The 25,403-nt window shown below is 51.9% G+C and overlaps 4 protein-coding genes and 1 non-coding gene across 5 annotated transcripts; 4 read left to right on the forward strand and 1 right to left on the reverse strand.

The window, feature by feature from the left end:
* The first annotated feature begins 119 nt into the window (after positions 1 to 119).
* ash1l (ash1 (absent, small, or homeotic)-like (Drosophila)) lies at positions 120 to 16,572 on the forward strand. The gene is made up of 26 exons (XM_068747523.1): positions 120 to 731; positions 1,782 to 6,150; positions 6,223 to 6,303; positions 7,192 to 7,852; positions 7,952 to 8,143; positions 8,265 to 8,359; positions 8,498 to 8,571; positions 8,687 to 8,732; positions 8,887 to 8,995; positions 9,165 to 9,371; positions 9,528 to 9,674; positions 11,270 to 11,378; positions 11,467 to 11,616; positions 11,701 to 11,768; positions 11,860 to 12,026; positions 12,118 to 12,270; positions 12,371 to 12,425; positions 12,674 to 12,806; positions 13,264 to 13,521; positions 13,620 to 13,706; positions 13,827 to 13,917; positions 14,015 to 14,153; positions 14,249 to 14,421; positions 14,500 to 14,666; positions 14,810 to 15,245; positions 15,865 to 16,572. Exons 1-26 carry the CDS (start codon positions 120 to 122, stop codon positions 15,954 to 15,956), a joined length of 8,871 nt encoding a protein of 2,956 aa, XP_068603624.1. The 3' UTR covers positions 15,957 to 16,572.
* A 1,845-nt stretch (positions 16,573 to 18,417) lies between these two features.
* On the forward strand, positions 18,418 to 21,660 carry lrrc71 (leucine rich repeat containing 71). The gene is given in 15 exon segments (XM_068747524.1): positions 18,418 to 18,487; positions 18,773 to 18,886; positions 19,057 to 19,158; positions 19,237 to 19,312; positions 19,388 to 19,462; positions 19,570 to 19,595; positions 19,598 to 19,637; positions 19,710 to 19,857; positions 19,935 to 20,018; positions 20,290 to 20,385; positions 20,473 to 20,539; positions 20,621 to 20,706; positions 20,963 to 21,068; positions 21,299 to 21,390; positions 21,485 to 21,660. Coding segments are annotated over 15 exon segments (1,299 nt in total). The 3' UTR covers positions 21,602 to 21,660.
* Positions 21,661 to 22,235: 575 nt separating this feature from the next.
* Positions 22,236 to 23,746, forward strand: rps27.1 (ribosomal protein S27, isoform 1). Its single transcript, XM_068746982.1, has 4 exons — positions 22,236 to 22,272; positions 22,824 to 22,932; positions 23,008 to 23,118; positions 23,524 to 23,746. Exons 1-4 carry the CDS (start codon positions 22,267 to 22,269, stop codon positions 23,550 to 23,552), a joined length of 255 nt encoding a protein of 84 aa, XP_068603083.1. The 5' UTR covers positions 22,236 to 22,266; the 3' UTR covers positions 23,553 to 23,746.
* On the forward strand, positions 23,183 to 23,313 carry LOC137903555 (small nucleolar RNA SNORA35). Its single transcript, XR_011105776.1, has one exon. It is a non-coding gene; the product is annotated as a small nucleolar RNA SNORA35 (small nucleolar RNA).
* A 417-nt stretch (positions 23,747 to 24,163) lies between the features above and the next one.
* LOC137903374 (small conductance calcium-activated potassium channel protein 3-like) lies at positions 24,164 to 25,366 on the reverse strand. Its single transcript, XM_068747525.1, has 5 exons — positions 25,202 to 25,366; positions 25,016 to 25,126; positions 24,750 to 24,877; positions 24,495 to 24,564; positions 24,164 to 24,391 (listed from the first exon to the last, which is right to left on the reverse strand). The coding sequence occupies exons 1-5, from the start codon at positions 25,364 to 25,366 to the stop codon at positions 24,164 to 24,166; spliced, it is 702 nt and encodes a 233-aa protein (XP_068603626.1).
* Between the last annotated feature and the right edge of the window lie 37 nt (positions 25,367 to 25,403).

Genomic DNA, 25,403 nt, shown 5'->3' on the forward strand with positions numbered 1-25,403 from the left:
CCTCACCGTTATCCCCCTCCCCCTTTCCCCCTTTGACCCCCCCCACTTCCCCCCCATCCCACCTCCAAATAAAAACTCTACCTGGTATCTGCAGCGTCCCCCTCCATGGTAAGCGTCTGATGGATCCGAAGATTCAGGGGGGGACGTCATCTCCACCGCCTCTTCTCTCAGGTGCCCCCACAGGAGAGAGAGAGAAAGAGGGAGGGGGTGGAAAGAAAGAAGAAGATGAGGAGAAGAAGAGAGACAGAGAGAAGGAGGCAGCTGCTGCAGGCTCTGCTGGGACAGGAGGAGCAGGAGGAGCAAGTGGACCAGGAGGTCCCGGTGGTGACCAGTCCCATTTCTCCATCAAAGAGAGCAGTCTGTCCGAGGGCAATGTCAAGCTGAAGATCGGCCTTCAAGCGAAACGCATGAAGAAGCCTCCTAAAATCCTGGAGAATTACGTGTGTCGACCTGCCATCAGGGCGACTGTGAGGCACACGGGGCGTGGAGGCGGCGGTAGCCGTGGAAACCGTGCAGGGGCCGCTGGTGACGTTCCTGGCAGTCAGACCCAGAGTCCCTCACAATGTCGGGAAAAGGAGAGGGCGAAGAGTCCCAGCATCAGCAAACTAGCCGCATCGTCTTCATCGACCCCTTCCGCTAAAGCGCCTACGCCGCCGCCTCCTGCGCCTCCTCTTGCCAGCACCGCCACCCTGTCACCCTCCCAGATGAATGGGAGTGCTCCAGCAAAAAGAGTAAGGAGTGATGATGTGATGAATGTTTTTAATCTAAAAGGAATTCACCCTTGCTTTTACAGCCAGCATTGCGTTTTTCTTCTTTAACGTACACACTTGCGTACCGCACTATCTTCACGAGAGACTTCGACCCAAACATTAAATATTCATACGTGAACTATCCTTATCTTCTTACTCAAAGTGCTTTTTATCCATCTAGAGTTTCTATTGTGAGTTGCCCTCGGATGCTGCGGTATGTCTGCCTTTTCAACATGATGGACGCCGTTGATGTTTACGTCCCACTCTGTCACCTCGCCCATCAGTAAATGCATGTTTCCTTCTGCGGGGTGATGACATTCACTAGAAAGATAATATCTTGATTAATAGGAGCATGATTTTGGGATAGATACATTTTTATTTAGCTTCCACTCTCGGGCCTCTGAAGGCAAAGTGCCATCTGTTTCATTACGCATGAGAGAATGCAGCCATCTCTACCGCTGATAGCTCCAAAACTGGACCCCCATACCATCATCACAACAGTGGATAGATAAATGGCATTGAAGTAAGAGAGGTATGTGTTTCTGATTTTAAGGTGAACTGTCCCTTTAAAATGTTAATGCTATTCATCAATAAAGCAGCGGTCCACAACGACGGTGCCCGAGTGGTTACCATGTTATTGCACAGTTAAATAAAAGAGCATAAATTGTTCTTTGCTTCCCTTGTGTTCTCCGTTGGTTGTCTATTCATCATGCCCCGCCCCCTTTATCCGCTTCCATCTGTATCGTCCATCCTCTGTCCCTGCCCGGCCAGATTCTCGCCACCCCCTCTCTCTCTAGCTGTCATCGCTTTGTCCCGACTCTGACCCTGATAACTGAGTGTAACTGCCCCCCTGGGCATGTCTGGAAAGCTGGTTCAGAATTATATCAGTGGTTTATAGTTTGTGAAGGGATTCAGAAACCTATTTCTGTTTGTTGAAATGTGTATAAATCTGTGTAATTTCGACACCGGCTGTGTCTTAACTACAGTAATTAGCAGTTAGTTACCGTTTTGTTTCTTTGTCTTTTTTGGCAGGGTTCACCAAAGATGGATTGTAAATCTGATCCAAAGCCAGATGTGAAAGCAGCTACCACTACATCTGAGAGGCCCCTGAACCTTCATCGTCCTACGCCGGACAACAAAACGCATCCCTCCGGGAAGAAAACACCAACGCCACAACCCAGTTCTCGGACATCTTCGCCATCACCGCCAGTACCTGCGCCAAAAGAATCCAGCTTTGAGGGTGTTAAACCTCCTCCGTACACCTTCAGCACTGAAAGCCAGAGAGACAAGGACAAGGGTTTTCAAAATTGGGGAGCCCCCACTGTCACGGAGAAATTGGCTCAGCTCATTGCAACTTGCCCACCATCAAAGACCCCCAAGCAAACCAAACCCACAAAGATTGACCCTGCTCCTCCTCTCCCAAACTCAGGCTTTATGGCCCCCACAGCCAAGCAGCGAGACAGGGCCATGGCCAATAGGAACACGTATTCAAGGGTGTTGCACCTTTCTCCTCCACCTCCTGTGTCACGGCCACCTGGGCGGCCCTATGGCTCTCGAAATAAGGACAGTCTTATTGAAAATTTGCCCACCTTGACACCACTGAGAAAGGAGGACACAGAAGGGCCGGGAAAAGCTTGTAGCAACAGTGTTAGCATCAGCAACAGTAGTCACGGCAACAGCCCGGCACTCGCCTACGGTAATAATCGCCTCTCGGCCATGTCAAAGGACAGCACCAACGACAGCAGTAGCATTCTTAAGCCGCAGTCACATCCAACTCACAGCTTACCACACACCACCTCTTTGCTATCTTGTCCCATTTCATCGTCGTTCACCACTTCATCTGAGCAAAAGACGGCGAGTGCGGTGAGCCACCTGGGTTCTCTCACTCCCTCACAAGGACACCATGCACGAGAGAGTCCTGCCTTGGCAGAGGAAAGCAGTGCGAGTGAGATGGAGCAGGATGGGGAAAGCCCCAGAGATTTAAGCAAGTGCCCTCCTCCAGCAGGAATGGGAAAGCCAGAAGGTAGAGACAAGGGAGTGAACAAGCAGTCATTGCTAGTCGAGAGAGGGAAGAGCTATAGTCCAAGTAAACGCAGTCCCAATAGGGATAATGGCCGGCCAGGTCGGGCCAGCAGCCCCCCTGAACCTTTGAGGCAACGGGCACTTTCTTCACCAGAATCAGACGAAGAGAACCCACAAACCCCTCTTAGAGATGATTCTCCGGATTCATCCATAGACTCTCCTGCAGAGCAGGACAACAAACCCCTTAAAAAACGCAGAGGAAGAAAGCCCCGTTGGACTCGAGTCATGACTAAAACGCCGAGTTACAGAGCCGGCCTGGACGGTCCCTATGACCAGAGCAGGCCCATCTTGCCTTTATCTTCAAGCTTGGAAACACCAACACCACCAGTAAAAAGGCCTGTGGGCAGGCCTCCCAATCCAAATAAGGTCAAACTAAATCCTGTGCTACAAAGTCAAACATCACAGCTCTTCACACCCCAGCCTAGGAAAAGGGGAAGGCCAAAGTCTAAGATGCCAAGGCTTGATGCATCAGTCCGTGGGTGTTTACCTAACAAGTTAGCGCCCTCCAAGGTCTTTTCATCCTTATTGAAATCCAAAGAGGAACAGGACCCCCCTGTTCTTCACCCAGAGGTAGACCTGAACCCCCCTAAACCCATGCCTAGAAAACGTGGACGCCCAAAGCGCCTCCCTCCCACCTTACCACAGGAGGGTCAGCCCCCCACATTGGCTCCAGAGTCGGGAGACACAGGAGACAAACTGTTCCGCAATAAAGGGAACGGGCAGCTTATCATGAAAACTATTATAGGCAAGATCAATAAGATGAAAAGCATGAAACGAAAGCGTATTCTCAGTCAGATATTGTTATGTCCAAGAACAGAAGATGCCCCAAAAGGCACCACTGGTGGGGGGGTTGCTGCTGTGGAAGCTGCAACCCAGTCATTGTCTTCCCTGGCTGCTTCTTTTGGGGGGAAGCTGGGACCACAAATCAATGTCAGTAAAAAGGGCACAATATACATGGGGAAGAGAAGAGGCCGTAAACCTAAAGCAATGCCTAACGCCACGCCACCACCAGACCCCTTCCTGTCTCCAAACATCGCCTCCCCTCTCCATCACCACCAATTGCATTCCCAGCAACAGCACTCCCCAGTCTTCCCTTCTCCTTCCCTCTCCCAGTCTAGTGGTGGCCACAGTCCCATCAGTGAAGCCAGCTTCGTGGAGCCAGGTTCAGTGCACTTTTCTGGTCACTCGCACTATTCTAACCCCCATCATGGCCACAACACCTTCTCGTTCCCTCCTCCGACCTTTTCTGCCCCCAATCCTCGCAGCCCAGGGCTGGGCTCGATGTCCTCATCTATGGTCACAGCAGCTTCCCAGAAGAAGTTATCCTGCCGTGGATACCATCATCATCACCACCACCATTACCGGCAGCACTACCATTACCGTAAACTTTCTCCTCCCAGGCCACTCCATCCCACGTCCCCTGCCCCCCTAAGTGAGCTCAAGGAAGCCACTCCATCACCGGTCAGTGAGTCACACAGTGAGGAGACGGTGCCCAGTGACAGTGGTATAGGAACAGACAATAACAGCACCTCTGATCGTGGAGAGAAAGCTGGAGGGACAGTTGGCTTGGGGGGCATTGGGATTCCACCAGGGATGGCCAGTGGTTTATTAATGCCTGGGGTCATCGGTTCGGCTATGGGCCCGGGGATGGGCCTTAATTCCAGAGGCAGGCGGCGACACTCCGCTGTGCTCATGGAACATCCATCCCCCTCTCCATCTCCCCACGGGACAAGGTCATCTCCTGATCCCCGGAGACCTCACCCAGCAGCTCCTGCCTCCTCTTTAATTGGACATAAGGAAAAGCATAAGCACAAGTGTAAACGCCGTAGCCACGGGTGCCCTGGCTACGACAAGCTCAAAAGACAGAAAAGGAAACGAAAGAAGAAGTACTTGCAGCTGCGATCTCGGCGGCATGACCCAGACTTCCTTGCAGAGCTCGATGAGATTGTTGTGAGACTGAGTGAAATACGGATAGCACATCGTGCTGCCGGGCACAGGCTTGGTAGTGGCGTCAGTATAGCGCCAGGGACAAATCGGATACCAGGAGTTGGGAGTAGGGCTAGTGGTGGCATAGGAAGCGCAGGTGGCCCTCCTCCACATCATTATGTCCACAGGGATATCCTGCCTACAATCTTCAGGGTTAATTTTGGCAGCTTCTACTCCCATCCTGCATACTCCTGTGACCCACTGCACTATGTTCGGAAACCAGACATGAAGAAAAAAAGGGGACGGCCTCCTAAACTGAGGGAGTCGATGTCTGACGTTCCATTTGTTCCCGGGCTTGGCTTTCCTCTCTCCAGTGGAGGCTTCTACCACCCTTCCTACAGCGTTCCCTACCCCTCTGGGCCCCTTGGGCTGAGCTATTACAGAGGCTACCCTCCAGCTAGTGCGCTGTATCCCCACCCACACCACCAGGCACCCCACGCAGCACCGTCTCACCACTCGCCGTCTTTCCCTCCGCCTCCCCCAACATCTTACGTGCATCACCACCACCCCTCACATCTCCTGCTGAACCCTTCCAAGTTTCATAAGAAAAAACACAAGCTGCTTAGGCAGGAGTACCTGGGAGGTAGACGGTCCCCTGTGCTGTACCCACCGATGTCCTCTGAGCTGTCCTTCAACTGGCACCCCAAACATAAACACAGACACAAACACCGAGAACATTGTCCTGAGGAGGAAAAAGAGGAGGCTGCAAGAGGAGGAACAGAGACTCGGGCTAGTGCGGGGATTTCTGACAGTGGAGCACAAGGGAAATTAGAGAGAGTCGGCAGTTTGGGAAGAGTGGAGTCTTTACAACGCTGTCGCTTTGGACAAGACTCCTCCAGCATCAGTGCCGACAAACAAATCAACTCCACCTCTGCCAACTCTCCTCCTTCATCCTCATCTGCAGACAGGTACAAGCGCAAAGAGACTTCCATGTCCTGTCTGGGCCCCTCCAAGCTAGCACTGGGTAGTACCTCAAAAGCCCTTCCAGGAGAGTCCTGGTTCAGGATGGGCAGCTCTAAGGCAGACTACTCTAAACTTTCACGCAGTCATGTGGCACCGGGCAAGAGTCCCTTCTCAGACGGACGGGTTGAAGACATGGCGGGATCAGGATGTTCTGACAGCGAGGATGAGGAGACTTTCACTCCCACAGAGGATGGAGAGCCCGGAGCCCGCGGTTCTCCTAATCTCACAAATTTGTTTACCTCTGCCCTCAACCGCACTACACTGAAAGGGGGAAAGAGCAGAAAAATGGAGGGGGTCCCGGAGAACTCCAGCTTCTCCTGCATTGAAAAGCAGATGAGGAAAGACCCCTCGGCCCTGGCAGAGAGGAGAGGTAAATGTGTCCGTGCCCGTGGGCTGCCCACAGCAGTTCGTTCACTCGAGTAGTTTCATTTAAAATTAAGAGAAGGTAGTATTAGTCTTATCAAGAATCCTGTGGCTAAATATAATTTGCTGATGTCTGATGAGCTAAATGGCTTGGCACAGCGTGCAATGAATTAGGCCTAACACCGATTCCACACTGTTCATTTTGGTTAGTTGCAATAACCCTTTTCAGACGTTACTATAAAACACAGCTCACAAGTTATGTTGATGGAGCCTCTGCGACTCCTAAGAATCCTTCATAATGGGGAGAATCAACGGTAAATAGTCGGGAGGGAATCATCCATTGAGACTCCTATCCATCCCGACTCTCCCCTCCGTCTAAGGCACTTCTTTTAGTCTACGAAGGCCCCTTGAAAGACCATGTCGTCCCTATGCTCTCACTGTCTGACATTTGGTAGCTGTTACTAGCGGTTAAAGGCTTGGCCCAAAAAAACATGCCTAATGACTTGAACTGGCTCCTCCGTGAGTGTGGATGGCTGCAGTTGGCCAGTTGACACAGCATTCCTGCCAGAGCCAAAGGGGTGGAGTGTTTTGTTAACATGCTATATATAGTAGACATTTCCCTCTAAAGCCCCACAACATGAGGCGCCGTCCTACCCTCGGTACACCCAGCACCTGGGATGAGTTTATGCCCCCTCCACCAAGTAAGACTGTATCTATTGTGTGAGCAATGTTGGTTGTTTCCTAAGGTGCAGGTACCACCTGAGGTTTATGTGCATGTTAGCAAGTTAGATCGGAGGTCAAGGAGAATCATGCCACGGGGTAATCCCGGATTAGCGCCTGGGATAAAGGGTTCGAACAGCGGTCGTGGAGACTGGTCTGACACGCAAGTAGATGGATGCGCACTGACAGAGTAGAGCGTGACATGGAGAAAGGACTGACTGAAAGGAAGGCCAAACACACACACATCCACGGTGTGTGTGTGTGTGTGTGTGTGTGTTTTTGTTGACTTGGAGCAGCACGTTTAGAATCCATGTTCTATTTCTTTCAGGTTCTTCAGTTATCCAGAGCAGAGGTGTTGCCCTCTCAAATTCCGAAGGGCCCGGAGGACCTGTGCACCACCGGCAGCATCACCATCAACTGTCTCTGTTCCACTCCCACGGCTCCACTTCCTCCTCCTGCCTCTCCCCCTCTCAGGACTGTTGCTTGGATGCCTCCCTGCCCCACCACTCCCACCGGGCACAGCCGTCCAAACACAGGCTGCACCACGTCAACAAAATCCTGCGTGCTAAGAAACTGCAGAGACAGGCTCGTACAGGAAACAACGTGGTGAAGAAGAGGGGCCCCGGGCGTCCTAGGAAGCACCCGTTACCCTCCCCGCCTCCTTCCCCTCCACCAGTAGTGGAGCTGAACCAGACCTGTCAGAGGGACAGAGTGGGGGAACGGCCACCAGGGGGACGAGGGCGGGGCGGGGACACTGTGACGGATGCCATTGAGTCTGTGGTCCAGGGCCAGTGTCGAAAAGGTCAGAAGAAGAAGCAGTGGGACAGAGATGATGAGGAGGAGGAGGAGGAGGAAGAGGAGGTGGAAGAGGATGGGGAGGTAGAAGAAGCTGAGGAGCAGCTGCCAGACGGGGAGGAGGACCATGGCTACCTGATGGCCAGGCCGAGAGCCGCGACAGGAAGAACTTGGTTTGCGCAGGATGAGCTCCAGCACTTTTCACCTCACTTGAAGATGAGCCTTGATGCGTAAGAATCCATCCGGAGACGACTCATTTTAACGCTGAGTGTTCGTTAAGTATCAGATAAAAGTTGTGCTTCTATTTATAGCTCCGTGGAAAACAAGCCAGACGGCCAGTTGTCCCAGGAACGCCAGGACACCGTCCCCAGGGAACAGGCTCCGCCCATGCCCATAACCAGCCAGCGTGAGAAGAGACCAGCTAGACCTCCAAAGAAGAAGTTCCAGAAGGCGGGGCTTTACTCTGACGTGTACAAGACCGAAGAGTTAGTTCCGATGAAAGCTAAACGTCTTTGTGCTGCGTCTCATTTTGACCATTAGGACAGTAATTCAGCTGCTCTGCGGTGAAGTGCGTTTAAAAATGAGCTTCTCTGTGCCGTCTTGCAGCCCCCGCAGTCAGCTTCTGCAGTTGAAGAAAGAGAAGCTGGAATACATACCTGGGGAACACGAGTTTGGATTGTTTCCCGCTCCTATACATGTTGGTAAGTTAATCTATGTTCAGTTCTGTAGAGCTACCAAAGGTCACAGCTCAAACCCTGGGCCTGCCTCGGGAAGCTGGGTTAGTCAGCTATTGTGATTAATAACCAATCCACCAATTTCCATCGGTTTGTTTTCCTCAGGAAAGTACCTGAGACAGAAGCGCATCGATTTCCAGTTACCTTACGACATCTTATGGCTGTGGAAACACGATCAGGTAATCGATCTTAACTTGTATTTTGAGGTTTTCCAGTCTGACAGTAAATTCAATGGTGGGTAACTCGGTAAAGCATTTGCTGCCATCTTGAAACCCCTTTTCTTTTGTGTTTCAGCTTTACAAGAGGCCTGACGTGCCGCTCTATAAAAAGATCCGATCGAGTAAGAATCCATCTTTCCTTCGGTGATGCAGCCAGAATGTGATTTATGGTCATCTATAAATTATATTCGCTGCTTGCCAATCAGGAACTAAAACTATCCGATGATTTGAGGGTGGTGTCGGTGTCTGTAAGTGTTAATCCCCGTTCTGTCTCAGACGTCTACGTGGATGTGAAGCCTCTCTCTGGGTATGAAACGACTACATGCAACTGCAGACCTCATGAGGACCGGACTGAGAGAGGCTGCCTGGACGACTGCCTGAACAGGTAAAGACCAATCGCTGTTTGCCATCGGAGACTGCAATCCTCCTACACGCGGTTATTAGTCCTGGTTTGTCCCAAACTGCTGTGAGCTACTTTTACCAAACAAAGGAATGTTAATAAAAGGAGTACAGATGCTCTCGAGTCTGGGGGATTCAAATGTCTGTCTTCCTAGGATGAGCTTTGCCGAGTGCTCTCCCAGCACCTGTCCATGTACCGATCGGTGCGACAACCAGCGCATCCAAAAACACGAGTGGGTCCAGTGTCTAGAACGGTTCCGCGCCGAGGGCAAGGGCTGGGGCATCCGCACCAAGCAGTCCCTGCACTCCGGACAGTTTATCATCGAGTACCTGGGCGAGGTTGTTAGCGAACAGGAGTTTAGGTGAGTTTATCAGCTAGCGTTTAGCATCATCAAACTAAAGCCGGAATGTCCTACTTCTGTATTTAGCGCCTGCTTCACTTCCTCCGTTAATTTATCCTGGAAATGAATGCAGGCGTCTCTTTAACCCCCCCCCCCCCCTCCCCCAACATATTTCAGGAGCCGTATGATGGAGCAATACTTCTCCCACAGTGGCCAGTACTGTCTGAACCTGGACAGCGGCATGGTGATTGACAGCTACCGAATGGGCAACGAGGCGCGCTTCATAAACCACAGCTGCGAGCCCAACTGTGAGATGCAGAAGTGGTGGGTGTCGCCGCGGCGCCAAACGCGTTTCCTCTCATGCCTGATGTCCTCGTCTGGACTTTCACCAAGCCTCAGATTTAAGAGCAGCCTCTTCAGGAAGTTCTGGCGAGATGAGCGAGGCGATTTCTGTACCTTTTTAAAGTCTTATAACATGTCAAGACATTCTGTTTACATCCAGTGCTAATCGTTTAGCGCTACTGTGTGTCTGTGGCTAGAGGCGGTAATCACTGGTGCTGACATTTGAACGTATCGTTTGTGCGCTAATGTTTGCCATGTGCCATTACCTGGTGAATGTTCAGTCAGAAAGGACGTTCATACCTGTTTGAATAAGGAGGAAGCTTAAACAAGAAAACGGAAGTCTTTGGTTGTATCAGCAGCTCAAACGTGATTTTATAAGTGATGTACGACAATCTCGCCGGATTGCTGCGAGAAGATGCTGATTAGAAAACGCGGTGTTGTTTCCATCGGTTTTGATGAAGGCAATGCAAAATGCTAGCCTATTAAAGTGCTTACAGGAGACGTTAATGCGTTGCGCTAGTTCGGATGTCCAACCCGAGCTCTGAAAGGTGCACGTCTTTGTAAAGGAGAAAACGCTGCTTTGAATCCCCAACCTTGTTCCTGCGGTTGTGCGGCGGTAATCTGATGAGATCACCTCCGTGGTTATCTGCCGGTGTTCAGACACCTAAGCGACTTAAAGGCCTCGCGCCGCGCCAAAACCATTCCCCGGTTTCCTGAGGGGCCGTCCTCACAGCGGGAATAAATCCACTACATTTGGAAACTTGGCTGAGGGAGGCCTCCCTGTTTCTGACTTCTACAAGCGAAACTCGTTTGTTTTGTCCTCGGATGCGGGTTGGTTGCAAAGTGGAGCCTGCGGCGTGTCTCTGCAGCTTTAGCCCTCGGAGGATTTAATGGCGGACAGTTAAATTTATGCGAGAGGACTAGCGAAGTCCTCTCTGCCCTTCGGAGTGGACCGGTTTATAATCTAGGACACCAGTTTGTGTGCGTAACGTAGAGTGGCCGACATAAAAGGCTCCACAAGGATGTTGGATGTTCGGCACAAAGCCCGGCGCGTCATCCATCTTGTCACAGAAGAGCGATTGCGTCCGGCCGGGCCTTCGATACAGCTGCAGACCCCGAAGACAAACGCGCTGAAGCAGCTTTTTCACCGCCGTAGGAGGAATAAATGGTCAGGTGACCGGCAAACAGACGAGTGACTTTCATTCTCGGAAGAATGTCTGAGAGGCAGGAAGTGGGAATGAGGCGAGGTTTGGGGTTCGGGGTCCGGCGGTCCGGAGGTTCGGGGTCCGGAGGTTCGGCGAAAGCTCACGTCTTTCTGTCCTCGACTTAAAATGCGTTGATGGCATTTAATCAATGTTTAAAAATAATTCCAAGTTTAAGGGGGCTTATTGAATGTGCCCCATTTTTACAATAAGTTTGATATTGATCAGTAATAAACTAATAAGATGTTAAAACCCTTCCCTTCCTGTCATCTAACCACATTTACAGTAGATGACTCTTTGATGCTAACGATTCCTTTTAATCCAAATGTCCTGGTGCTGTGACTGAACGCACCGTCTGTTTAACCCGGCTCTCAGGTCGGTCAATGGCGTCTACAGAATCGGCCTGTTCGCCCTGAAGGAGGTCCCCAGCGGCACCGAGCTCACCTACGACTACAACTTCCATTCCTTCAATACGGAAGAGCAGGTGACTTGCAGGCGGGCCGGCTCTGACCTCCTGGATTTTAGCGCCTCGGACGTGCAACGCTGACGTTTGATTTGTCTCTGCTCGACAGCAAGCGTGCAAGTGCGGCTCGGAGAGCTGCCGGGGCATCATTGGGGGGAAGAGCCAGCGAATCAACGGTCTGCCCGGGAAGACGGGGGGGGCTCGACGGCTCGGCCGACTCAAGGAGAAGAGGAAGTCGAAACACCAGCTCAAGAAACGAGTGCGTGGAAAACGTCCCGCGTTTCTTCGCGTCGGTGATTTTAGCATCGAGATCTCACTTCGGTTTCACCTCGTCTGCTTTCAGGAGGAGGACTCGAGTGACAGCAGCAAGTCTTACCCCCACCTCATGAAGCCCATGTCCAACAGAGAGAGGTGAAGACACACGATCCGTGCCCGGCGTCCGTCCGTCCGTCTGTCGGACGGCAGACGGACGCCGCTGTGTTCACGCTGGTGTCGTCATCAGGAACTTTGTGCTGAAGCACAGCGTGTTCCTCCTGAGGAACTGGGAGAAGATGAGGGAGAAGCAGGAGCTGCTGAAGAGGGAAGGTGAGAGGGAGCGGGACGCCGGCAGCCTGTCCATCTACACCCGCTGGGGGGGGGTCATCCGTGACGACGGCAACATCAAGTCCGGTGAGCGCGGATGCAAGCCGCCGTCCTCTGTGGACGTTCGTTTGAGGCTAGACGCCGCCGCGCGGACTAAACGCCCCGCCTTCGTTTCCAGACGTCTTCCTGACGCAGTTCTCGGCCCTGCAGACGTCGCGGTCGGTTCGCACGAGGAGACTCGCCGCCGCGGAGGAAAACACCGAGGTCACGCGCACCGCTCGCCTCGCACACATCTTCAAAGAGATCTGCGACATGATCACCAGCTACAAGGGTTAGCATCGCCATGGTAGCGGGCTGCGGTCTCGCCCCGGCGTCTAAAGCGAGCCTCCCGTCGACTGAAGGAAACGGTTTGATGCTTTTCCTTCCCCCAGATTCCGCTGGCCAGACGCTCGCCGCTCCGCTGGTGAACCTCCCGTCCAGGAAGAGGTGAGCGCGATCGCCACCGTCGGCGCCGAGCGCCCGCACGGTGTAACGGTTTTATCTCGAGCTGCACGCTCCGGCGGCGACGGAGCTTTGATTCTCAGTCTGCCGTTGATAGCGATCTCCGTCTGTCAGAACAAGCGGGTTTCTCTTTGATCTAGCGCGACTAACGCCGCCTCGCTTTCATCTGGGACGTCCTCCGAACGGAGACCAACCCTGCTGTGTTGTTTTTTTTTGTTTTTTTACGCCTGCAGGAACAGCCAGTACTACGAGAAGGTGTCTGACCCGCTGGACCTGAGCACCATCGAGAAGCAGATCCTCACCGGCCACTACAAGACGGTCGAAGCGTTCGACGCAGACATGCTCAAGGTGTTCCGCAACGCCGAGGTAAGCGGCCGCCCCGCCCACGGTCTGGTTCGCTTCACGCGGCTTCATGTTTGGACCCCGAGTTCTGCCCCCCCCCCCCCACCGTCAGGAGAGCCAGATCTGATTTTGAAGCCTGAGCATCCAGTCTGTGATTTAATAAACAACAATAACACCTGCGAGCCTCTCAGGATTGATCCCAGATTACTATAGTCCCATCAATATCAGAAAGACTCATTCAACGGATTATTTACAGCACTATTGTGCTGCTGTAACACTCCCCCCCCCCCCGCTTGGCTTCTTCTCGACTCCCAAACGGGGGCCCAACTTTATGAACGCTGAGCCTCCGGGTGCTTTGGATTTACGTCTGTATAGTTTAGCTGTTTAAACAACCTGAAGCCTCTCGGCGTTTGGAGTGGACGCGTAAATTAAATTCTCCGTTTTTACGTCCGTATTTACAGCTGCCTCGTTTCTCCCGCAGAAATATTACGGCAGGAAGTCGTCGGTCGGCAGGGATGTGTGTCGACTGCGGAAGGCCTACTACAGCGCCCGCCACGAAGCCGCCGTCCAGATCGATGAGATCGTGGGCGAGACCGCCAGTGAGGCCGACAGCTCGGATTCCTTGGAGCGGGACGGCGGCGGCGGCCCGGGCGCTCACGACAAGGACGACGATGTCATCCGTTGCATCTGTGGAATGTACAAAGACGAGGGCCTCATGATCCAGTGTGAGAAGTGCATGGTGAGAAGCGAGCCTTCGACCTCGCCGAATTAAGGCGCGGCGTGGACGGTCGCTCCTTCCTGCTGCGTTGAGGTAAACGCCCGTGTGTGTCGCTCCAGGTGTGGCAGCACTTTGACTGCATGCGGCTGGAGACGGAGGTCGAGCACTACCTGTGTGAGCAGTGCGACCCGCGGCCTGTGGAGCGGGTACGTCCGTCCTCTGGCATCAGCTGCGTGTGCTAAATGTGAACATGTGAACCCTCCCCGGCGTTCCCTTACCGCCGACTGCGTTCACATTTTCGCCCGTGTGCACCGCTGTTTCTGCAGGAGGTTCCCATGATGCCCCAGCCGAGCTACGCCCAGGCCGGCTCCGTCTACTACGTCTGCCTCCTGAGAGACGAGCTGCTGCTGCACCAAGGTGAGGAGACGCCGGAGACCGGCTGTCGGGAGCCATTTAGCGCTCGCTGAAAAGCGTAACCTTTAACCTTTGCCTTGTGTCGTTGTCCTGTGCGCAGGGGATTGTGTGTATCTGATGCGAGACAGCAGACGCACACCCGAGGGCCAGCCTCTCAGACAGTCCTACCGTCTCCTGTCTCACGTCAACAGAGACAAACTGGACATCTTCCGGATCGAGAAGCTCTGGAAGAATGAAAAGTGAGTGACGTGACCAGGATGATCGCTGCGTGCGCGTCGCGTGTTGTTGTAGCTAGCGGCGAGCGCCGTCGTTTACTTCGCTGCCGTCTCCAAAGGGGCGAGAGGTTTGCCTTCGGCCACCACTACTTCCGTCCTCACGAGACGCATCACTCGCCGTCGCGGCGCTTCTACCAGAACGAGTTGTTCCGCATGCCGCTCTACGAGATCATCCCCCTGGAGGCGGTGGTGGGAACCTGCTGCGTCCTCGACCTCTACACGTTCTGCAAAGGTGAGAGGAAGCGCCGAGGTCGCGCGCGTCGCTCCCGGGTGCTTTGGGAGTCTCTGAACAACGGCTGCCTTCTCACAGGACGTCCAAAGAATGTAAAAGAGCAAGACGTGTACATCTGCGATTACCGCCTGGACAAGTCTGCCCACCTGTTCTACAAGATCCACCGGAACCGCTACCCGGTCTGCTCCAAGCCGTACGCCTTCAACCACTTCCCCAAGCGGCTGGCGCCCAAAAGAGACTTCTCGGTGAGCGTAATGGGGGGGGGGGGGGGGGCGGGGGGGAGTATGATCTGTTGCTTCTTGCTTCTGCTTTGGTGACCGGATATTCACAAACTGTGCATTTGATTAAATTCCGATCTGGGCCGGTTCTGATTGTGTCGTCTTTGCAGCCTCATTACGTCCCCGATAACTACAAGAGGAGCGGAGGCCGTTCTGCCTGGAAGAGCGAGCGACCCAAAGGCGGCGACGACGACGGCTCGTCTTGCGACCGCGGCGACGAGTTCCCGCCCGAGGCCGAAGACGGGAGAGGGACGGAGGACGACGTGGACATGGCACCGGAGGACCAACCCAGAAGAACGGGAACGGGCGGGGAGGGGAACGGAGATGAAGACGAGGACGAGGAGGACGAAGAGGAAGGGCGTGACGCCGCCGAGTGCAAGGAGCTGGAGGAGAACTCCACGGGTCGGATGGGAGACATGCTGGAACTCCCGCTGTCCTCGGCCTCGTCTCCGCTGCACCACCCAGTGCTGGGCAGGAGGGAGGCCCAGAGGGAGCGGCTCAACAAGATCCTGCTGGACCTGCTGCACAGAACGCCCAGCAAGAATGGTGAGGGACCGGGAGAGAAGCAGGGGGGTAGGTCCACACGGCATGCTCACCAAGCACATCCGAACGGGTCCAGATCTGTTTGTTCTAAGCGTTTAAAAGAGGTCCGCAGGATTTTTCTTCAAGACACCAAAAACGAAAAGGAATCAAAGCAGAGGGAATAATCTATTTAAAGCCGTACATTTGAGGATAAACTTAGGCAGCGTCTATTTTGAGTCGATCCCACATCCACCGTTCTGCTCCCAGAAACTGGAGCGCGGGTCCGTTAACGCATCTCTGAAATATAACCGCCCACGGCCGGACGGCTCGCCTCTGCCGCTGGTGATGCCGTTGGGACCGCGGAAGCACGTTTAGGACTCGTAGCGTCTTCCTGTCCATCAGTAGACTGTGTTCCAGGCCTGCAAACGCACAAAGAGCTGCACTGGCTTGTTCCTATCGTCAGCCGTTTGTTGTTGCACATTGAGAAACATCCGTAACGTTTGACTTCTTTATTTGTTTATTATCAAGAATGAAAGTGTGCCAATAATTTAAACGGTGTTTATTAGCCACATTGACATCTAAACTCGCGCCTCCTTTGCTCCTCCGAAGCTCACACTTCCTCCTCTCTTTGTTTTCCCGACAGCCGTAGACGTCACTTATCTCCTGGAGGAGGGGGCGGGGCGGAGGCTGCGGCGACGGACGCTCGGATTTGGCGATTTCGTGGGCAGAAAATGATCATCGCTGCGTGCCTGTCGAGCGCACCGCCTTTCACTTACGTATGCAACGGGTAGAGAAAGGAGAGAGCGAGACGGGGGACTAGGCATTGGTTGTTGTCCGACCATTATGGACCACAATGCATCCCTGGGGGGGGGCTCTTCCAGTTTACCTCTTCCAAGACTGCCATCTCGACTGAGAGGGCGGAGGGGGTTTTTGAAGCCCCGACTCCACGGCAATTTCAGCTTTTCTATACTTCTCAAGGAGCTCGATGAGGAGAGCTGAGCCAGACTGCTTGCTTGTTTCAGTTTTATCATGCAAAACCGGTTATTTTATGTTTAATTCTCATTTCTAATTAACATAGGAGAAATACCCCATGCACTTAAATGCATTGAAACTTACAAACCCGGGTCAACGGATTCCACGAGCGAGCGTCAGAAACGGAACACGTGGTACTGAACGAATAGGGGCGGATCGACGATGTGAATGCTGGAGAAATGTCCCCCCTAGTGGTGTCAAGCTGCAATGACAGGACGTGTCACCAGAAGGGAGCCGCACCGACCCTGGGGGGGTGGGGGGGCGTGACATAGGACTGACGTTAAGTTGAGCGGTGTGCTCAGATGCTGCTCATTAAAAAGGCGAGAACAAGTTGGGGGGGGGGGGGGGGGGGGGTGAACTGCACTTTTGGTACCGTGGATATTGTGAAGCTCTATAATGAAACACACACACACACACACACACAGTATTGGATGATGCAGTCTATTATCGTTTTCCTGTTTGTACTGTAGTAACTCATTTAGGACAGAAGCAGCTTGGGGTGTGTTTGTTTTCGTGTGCGGGAGGGAAGGGGAGGGAGGAGTGAGTTTTTGTCAGTGTCTTGTTGAGGTTTTAGTTTTTGAATCTTCTCTCGCCCCTCTCTCTCTTTACTTTTTTCTTTTGAAGTGACGTTCACCAGCTTAACTAAATCAGGCGAGCGGGAGGGACGCCGGCTCGACCTCTGACCCGGCTGTGCTTTCCGACTGCCTTGTGTGCGAGTGTGTGCGTGTGTACACACTTATTGTGTGTCTGTACTCTGCCGGATTTTCTTGGAATATTTACCCTTTTAAAAAAAAAAAAGTGGGAAAAAACATAAGGGCTCGATGGCAATTAACGGTTTTAAGAAAACTATGGAATACAATACGTAACATGAAATGTATCGTGACGGTCATATTTTCTAACGTTCAGTGGGGGCGGGGTTAGGGTGACTGCACATTGGGAAGCGATGTCAGGTGTTTTTTTTCTTTTGACTACGTTCCTGGTTGCCATTGAGGATGTTATAAAAATAAATAAATGATAATTGATGAGACCCCCCCCAAAAAAATACAAATTCCTCTACTAAAACGGGACACCCTGCAAACGTCCCAGTGAGGCAAACGGACAAAGAAAGGAGGATGAGACACTGATGGAGGGATGGAAAGCTGTACAGTGCCAAGTTATGTAAATACACACGCGCTACATTGAGAAGCGTCTCCAAAAGCAATATCTTGAGAATGAATTTTGTTTATTGTACTGTACAGGACTCAGCCCAAAATGTATTATGGTTATTATTGATAATGATATTATAATTTCTTCCGTTGGTATTACTATAATGAAAGTCACTTAAGCGCGGCGGAAAAAGATTTTTTTTATGTCCATAAAAATCTCATTTTAACTTGTCCTGACGACATAAAAAGTTATGCTGAGTTTTTGTTGCTTAGAAGTCAAATTCATCTATTTACTGCATGAGCGAGAAGAATGTCAGACGCGGAGGGCGCTGGGACACGGCAGCGGCTCGGTGTCGCCGAATATTGTTAATAATACTTTCAAGGAGAGATTTGCTCCTTGTTTTTTGCTGCAAAGTGTTGAACACTAAAAAAACAAACCAACATAAAAATGTTAAAATATTTTTGAACCGGAAGCAAAAGTAAAGCTGTCGGCCCGATATCATGCTATTATTTTTAGCTTTTCTTTCAAATAGGAAATGGTTCGGTTTCGTGATAGCAGTCATTGTATAATGCTTGTACTTGTACTTGTGTGTTTTCCGTGTGATTTGTTTAGTTATTTTTTAGACAATCACAAAATAAGATGCAAGCATTGTAAATGGCAGACTGGCGGACGTTTTGTGATGTGTACAGTTTGTCCCAAAAAAAAAAAAAAAACTTCTTCCACGTTAAAAGTTTGTAATTATGATTCTTAAGTCATGAAAAATACTGTTGGTTTTTACTTTTTTGTTTTATATTTGTTTTTGTTTTTTAATAAAAAGCACTACATTATTGTGAATACACTTTCATGTTTCTGCGCAGAGTGTTCATTCACGTGAGCGCTGCGTCGGAAAGCCTCGCGAGGATGTACGCAAGTCTCGCGAGAGATGCGGTTACCGTAGTAACGGAAAGCGGTTGCTGCAGTTAGCCGAACAGCTGAGCTAGCTTGTTTGATAGCTTCGTTTCGACTTTACGACGCAACAATGTCTAAAAAAAGACCAAAAGAGAAATCGGACAAGTCGATTATCGATGATGACGCGTCGAAAAATGCAGGTTTGATGTTTATTCTTTTATTAGCATCACGGATTTCATTGCTACAGCTAGTTAGCGTTAGCAATCTAGCCCCTTCACCGGGACTTTTAAGATAATTTGTATTAATCTACAAATTAAATTTAGTAAATGAATATTACAGGTTTTAATATTTGATACAGTGTTACTTTGCGCTTTTAGGGCAGCGTGATAACGCGCCTGCGCAGACCTTCGGTGAGTCCCGTCATTGGGTTATTGCGGTTCTCTTGGGGGTTTCCTGTTCGGTGATTTAAACCCACGGTCCCGCAGATGAATATCAATGCTCGGGTAACGTGGAGATTGACTTCCCTGGACTTTGCGCTGTTCTGCGCATGAAGGACATCCCAGCTGTCGTCACCAAGCAACCAGAGGAGGAGCTAGCGGGTAATGTTGTGTATATTATGAACGGCCATTGGCTGCATTAGCCTCGATATTACTCTCTATTTGGGATGGAAATGAAGCCTTATAACAGTACAAGAATAGATCTAATTCCTAAATAAATCATCATATAGGATTTATAACATTACATACTGATCAATATATTACACCTGTAGAGGGCAGCCATTTAGATCCCGCACCTCGCTGGTCGAGGCGATGCCTCCAAGTGGAGCTGGAGAGCGGCGACCCCGTCAGCGGCAGGAAGCTGATGGTTTCTGGTGAGGGCCAAACGGATCTCCGTCCTGGCTCTGGGAGCGAGAGGCGACACCAACCGATCGGCTTTAAACCCTCCGCAGGATGGAGGGTGGGCGAGCAGGCTGCCAGAGTGCTGCAGAAGATGCTTCCATCGTTGAGCAAGCTGAGGAGCCTCCGGTGAGTGACGAGCCGGGGGGGCGGCCCAGGGCTGCGGCCGTCGCTGCTGTCTTTGTGTTCGTGTGTTTGATGCAGGTTTTGGCAGGCGGGACTGACGGATCAAACGGTGACCTCCCTCAGGAACGCTCTATCGTTGTGCTCCAACATCAGGTGAGTGCGTTCTTCTTCCATTCGCTCTGTTCTCTAGCATCCTGCATCCAGGAAGCTAAATATCACTTTAGAAAATGGGCTTCCCCCCCCCCCCATTTTTTTTCCAGGGCCGTGACTCTGGAAGGAAACCCTCTCCAGGGCGGAGCTTCCACCGACTTCTTTCTGAAGACAGCCCGTAAGCCTCGGCGGGGTTTAACCGTCTCCGAGCCGGCTGCGCTTGATCCGTGTCGTGTGTTTGTCGCTTCAGCCTCACCCAGCTGTCCCTGAGAAATAACCGCATGGGAGATGAGGGCGCTCGCCTCATCGGGTCGGCTCTCTCAGCCAATGGGAAGCTGCTCTCACTCAACCTCGCTTTCAATTCGATCGGCGATGCCGGTGCCAAACATATCGCACAGGTGTGTATATTTATCTTTACCTGCTCTGCATGTTAAATCAGTGAAAATAACAACCCCCAACCCCCCTCGTCTCCCAGGGCCTGCGGTTGAATCGTGCTCTGCTCTCGCTGTCTCTGTCCAACAATCAGATCGGAGACTCCGGAGCTGCTTGTCTGGCTGCGGTATCCGTTCACATCCAAAAGCGTTTAACCTGATGTTCTCTTTGTTGTGTGACTGAATAAGACTCCGCCCATCAGCCGCTTCCATGTTCAGGTACTTGGTGAGTTGGTTCTGACTCATGCAGAAGTTGTGCAGAGGAGGAGGCTCCTTCTTGAACTACTGCATTCGGTAAGTGGCAGTAATGGCTGACGTCGCCCCACGCTAGGCTGAAATGAACTACTCTGCTCCTGAAACACGTTCTGAATTCTTTTGTGCTGTGTGTTTTTTCTTTAGTCATCGGTTCGTGCTGAGTCTGAACAATCGCCTGCGTCCCTTTCCTCCGTCCCCAGCAGCACTTCACTGAGCATCGGCGGCAAAATCAAGAAAAAGGTCACGTGTGAGACGGACGGATGGCGTCCGTCCACTGGCATCTTCATGAACCTTATTTTTATAAAGTCATCTCGACTTAACTTACAGGAAGCATCGAAAAAAGATGAGAAACCTGCAGCCGCCAGCAAAGAGAACCCCAAGACGAACAAGAAAAGTAACTGCTGCCGCCAGAAAACGCTTTTTATTCTCACTGTGAATGCGTTCGGCTCTTCATCGTTGTCCATTTAAATCTCAGCTGCAGCGTCTGATGTGAAAGCGCCTCAAACTAAAGACGGAAGGCTCGGGAACAAGGAGAACCGGCTCTCCGTCTCCGTGCCGGAGGTAGAAGAGACATGTCCTCCGAGTCCGGTCACCAAGAATGGCACAGAATAGCTATTCTTTTTAATGATCATGTTCAAATTCATCCTCAAGGATTCCCTTTAATAATTAGCTTGACCTGATCCCCCCCCCCCCCCCCCCCCCCAGGAGGATAACTTAAGGGCTGCTCTGCATGAGGTTCGTATATTTGATGCAATCGTTTGTTCCTAAAAGTGAATTTTGAGCATGAGCTGCCTTTAACTTGTCTACCTGTCGGCAGCAGGTAGAGGGCAGAGGGAGCCCCCTTCTGGCCTCGTGTGTGCATTACAGAGACGGTGAGCTTGTTCTGCCTGGTAACGCGACTCTGGCCTCTCTCAACCTGGCAGGTACGTGACGTGAAATATACCAAATTAAAGACGCACGTACAACATATTACAGTTTTATTGTGCTTTTTCGATTTTAAATACATGAGACATGAAAAAAATACGAGTCACATTATAGTAATAAAATCTACATTAAAAAAAATATTTTTCTGAAAACTCATTACTAATATAGCAACTACTGAAACCCTTGAAAGGCCTTTGAAGTGTTTGAAATGCTTTGCGTTTTTGTGTAGGGAACCGAATTACGGCGAAGGCGCTGCCTCTGATCGTGACGTCACTGGAGGCGCAGCCTGAGGGCGGAGGCCTGCTGCGTCTCTGTCTGCAGGTGCGCTTCACCCGCGGCGAGCTCTGGACGTCGTTACACAAAACCCACACGTTAATGAACGGCCGCATGAAGATGCTTTTCACTTCTCTCTCAGAGGAACCGCTTTTCATCAGAGTGTGAGACCTACCTAAAGATAAAGGAGCAGATGTCTCACAGAGATCCACTCCACAAAACCGGCTCCAATCAGAAAGAAGAGGAGGGAGACGCCTGATGTCATTTCCACATGTTTACTTTGTGATTTTAAATTGATATGTCAATAAAAATACATATTTAGTGATCTTTGCTGTTCATCATTATAGAGAGAAAGATACCATTTCTCAGTTTCAACACAAGATGGTAGAGCGCTTTAATAATGGAACACACAAATAGACTATAGATATAAATACACAATGTGAAAAAGGTCCTGTGCATTCTGGAACGAGTATTACTCCTTTTTTCAAGTAGAGTTTAAGTATGCTTTTCTTTCACCACACTAGCTAGTTAAATAATATAATATATAATTACTTTATCTTATTAAATACAAATAAAATATTGCAGCATTATAAATGGAAGCTCATGTGAATCAAAGTATTTAATAAATCAGGATATGGGGACGGTCGTAATATTAATAATAGCAATAATATTAACAGCAATGATCAATTTCTTAAGCGATCCCCATTCATTATATTATTGCACATCAATATATTTTATTTTTTTCTTAACTTGTCGTATCAAAGATAAAAATGATCTTCGGTAAACAGAGGTTTGGACCTCACCAGTATGGCCGCGAGGTCTATCAAATACGTCACATCCGGCTCTGGCTCAAAGGAACGAGCAATATGAAGCCCTCGCTTCCGGTTGTGCGTCCTTTTCGGCAGCGGCTATTTCCTCGCCAACATGCCAGTGAGTATCCGCCGCCCAGCCGAAAACGGAATTACGAGCCTTAGCGAAATGACGTAAGGTCGAGACGGGGCTCCGTGAACTACGTAACAAACCGGCGCGCTGTCCCGAGCGGGCTTTGGACGCGCGCGTGGAGCTTTTGCGTTAGTTTTACACGCAGAAAATGTGCTCGTTCGAGCGCGTTGTGACACAAGATGGCTGCGCGCACACTGCAAACATGGAGCCAGCTCGGCGGAGGACGGCGGAACTCGGGAGAACTCGCGTTACCCTCCGCTAGCTCGGCCCGGTTCGCGGTGGTTTCGTTCGTTATCTCACTCAACCGCGTCAAGAGTCGCGCGTGTTTAATAAAAACATAATAAATGCGTAGCTAGCACGCTAGCTAACGTTGATTACGTAGGCCGTCCGACGAGCCTGGCGGAACAAACGCAGCATTCTTCAGAACGCTGATGACGTCACGTTTAACTATAAATCGGTGTTTAATATTATAATTGCGTCAGCTTGGTATCCCGATGTCTTTCTCTGATCACACGTTTTGTTCGTCTTTTCAAACGCAGCTCGCGAAAGACTTGTTGCACCCGTCCCCGGAGGAGGAGAAGAGGAGGCACAAGAAGAAGCGCCTCGTCCAGAGTCCCAACTCTTACTTCATGGACGTGAAGTGTCCAGGTTAGGCTCCGCCCTCGCGGGTCGCCGGGCGTTCTGACGCCGGCGCCGCTGACTCGCGCTTCCGTCCTTTTCCAGGATGCTACAAGATCACGACGGTGTTCAGCCACGCCCAGACGGTCGTGCTGTGCGTCGGATGCTCGACGGTCCTGTGCCAGCCCACCGGGGGCAAAGCCCGCCTCACGGAGGGTCAGTGCCGGCGGTCGTTCTGGTGTTTGATGTGTAAACGGGGCGCTTCCTTTGATCCTTGGAGCTGCACTGCTAAGTGACTGGACTTCCTCGGCCGTGGTCTTCCATCCTCATTCCAGTGCCAGATCAACCTCAGTTTGCAGAAGGGTTGAGCTAGACCACTGGCTCCTCCCCTTTCGAAGGCTGAGGACAGACGCTATCCCGTTAGCCGTTTAGCCGGGTCGGCGCCGCCGGTCCTGCTGTTTGAGCGTCCCGTTTGAGCCTGGCGTTGCGCTGCTGTTGCTGTAAATGGCGTAGAATGTCTGGCTAATCACTTCCGGGCGGGGGGATGGACAGCTGGCGTGGGGGACGATGTCCCGCGGCGCTCGTCTTCATCGCTCTGACTGTCCTCGTCTCCTCCGGCAGGCTGCTCGTTCAGGAGGAAGCAGCACTAGCTGTTCTCCCCAGAGTTCTGCAGGAAGAGGAGGGAATGGACCGGTCGATATAAGCGGCTTCCGCCCGCCGGGACGGCGCCGGACCTCAGCCCGATCCGAGGCGACACCCGAAGACGGGACGGACATCGGTTGTTGCTGTAGCTCCGCCCTCCAGCCCCGTCTCTCTTTAATAAATATTCTTTTGGCTAAAATAATCCTTTGTGTGTTTCTTTTTACTTGGATATTTAAAACGAAGGCTGGAATCTACAAAAGCTACGAGTAAAGTTATATTACAACATCTTATTACACTTTTATTACACAAAGTGCAGTGGGGGGGGGGGGGGTAAAATAAATAAATAAATGGATTCCAAGAAACTTGTGGGAGGAATCTGCGTCCCTTAAATCAGATCCGAATATCTAGATCCGACAGATTTGGGATTACATGATGCGGGATACGAACTTTAAGTGGGGCACTTGAGAGGAAGTAATCAGATTACTTTCTCCAGTACATAGCGGATCTATAAAAACCAAGTAATGGACGTCTCGGGCTAACTTTACTAAACCTCAGTAGTAATCTGATTAAAATGACGCTGTCTTTTCAGCCATCGGGACGCCCCCCCCCCCCCCCCCGTCTACCTGTCGCCGCCCGCCCCGGCGGCCTCCGCCCTCCCCTCCCTCTCCCTCAGCAGGTGGCGGATGGAGGAGTTCTGCGTGGACAGGGTGCTGGACAGGAGCGGCATCAGGCTCCGGAAGCCCTCCCTCAGCTCCTCCACGTGCTTCTCCAGGCCGTGGACGTGGGCGTCCAGCTCCGCCCGGCAGCCCTGGACCTCGGACAGCACGTCGTACAGCAGGTTCTGCATCTGGGCCGGGCGTGGCGTTGTCCGTTCATGCGGAGGGGGGAGGACGGATTCTCGTCAGATCGGTTTGGGTCCTGTCCGGGTAGCGTTCGCTTCCCTCGCTCACCTTGTGCAGGTCGACGAGGGCGTGTCCCTGGTCCGCCAGGATCCGCTTCTCCACCTTGACGCACCGCAGCCTGAGGAGACACGCGTTAGTCTCACTGTGTCGACGCCGGTTAGGAGTCGGTCTAATGCCCGGGAACCGTTTCTATGGCGATGGGTCCATCGATTCTGGTTTACAGGATATTTAAACTAAGAGCACTCCCCGTCGTCTCGGCCCACGCGTGTCTCGGCAGCCCGGGGACGCGCCGCGGCGCCTTACTGGTGGATGGCCAGCAGCAGCTTCCTCTGGTGCATGCGGACTCTGCTCCGGTCTCTTTCCCTCGACAGCTTCGTGTGTTTGTAGATGAGCCACGTCTCTCTCACCACGTTGGCTGCAGAGATTTTTATCTGGTTACAGCACGAAGAAGAGAGTCCAGAGAGTCATTTCACACCATTAGACACGCCCCCCCCCCCCCCCCCCCACCCCGTCCCGAAACGTGGCCGCGGCGGCCCGCGGGGCGAGGTGAACCCCGCCCGCTCTTTTACCCTCTTGGAGATGTGCGAGTCCATCATGAAGTTGTGGACGTGCTTCTCGGCTCTGGTCAGCTCCAGCTTCCTGGCGACGACGGCCACCACCAGGACGGTGCATCCGGCTCCCTGCGGGGGAGACGCGCTTTGGTTGGAATCCGAACGGGTCCGACACAACAAAAGGAACCTTCTGAGCCATCCCACCATTATCCCGGTGAGGAGGCAGATGCTGCGGCCGCAGTAGGTGTGAGGAACCACGTCTCCGTAGCCGATGGACAGGAAGGTGACGGAGATCATCCACAGGGCCTCCATGTAGTTGCTGCTCAGGTCCCGGTAGTTGTGGTGTCTGTGGGGACGGAGGATTTCCATCGTTTCCTTCTTGTGTTTTTACCTTTTTAACCTAAAG

This window comes from Brachionichthys hirsutus, chromosome 13 (genome assembly GCF_040956055.1).
Source record: "Brachionichthys hirsutus isolate HB-005 chromosome 13, CSIRO-AGI_Bhir_v1, whole genome shotgun sequence".
NCBI lineage: Eukaryota > Metazoa > Chordata > Actinopteri > Lophiiformes > Brachionichthyidae > Brachionichthys > Brachionichthys hirsutus.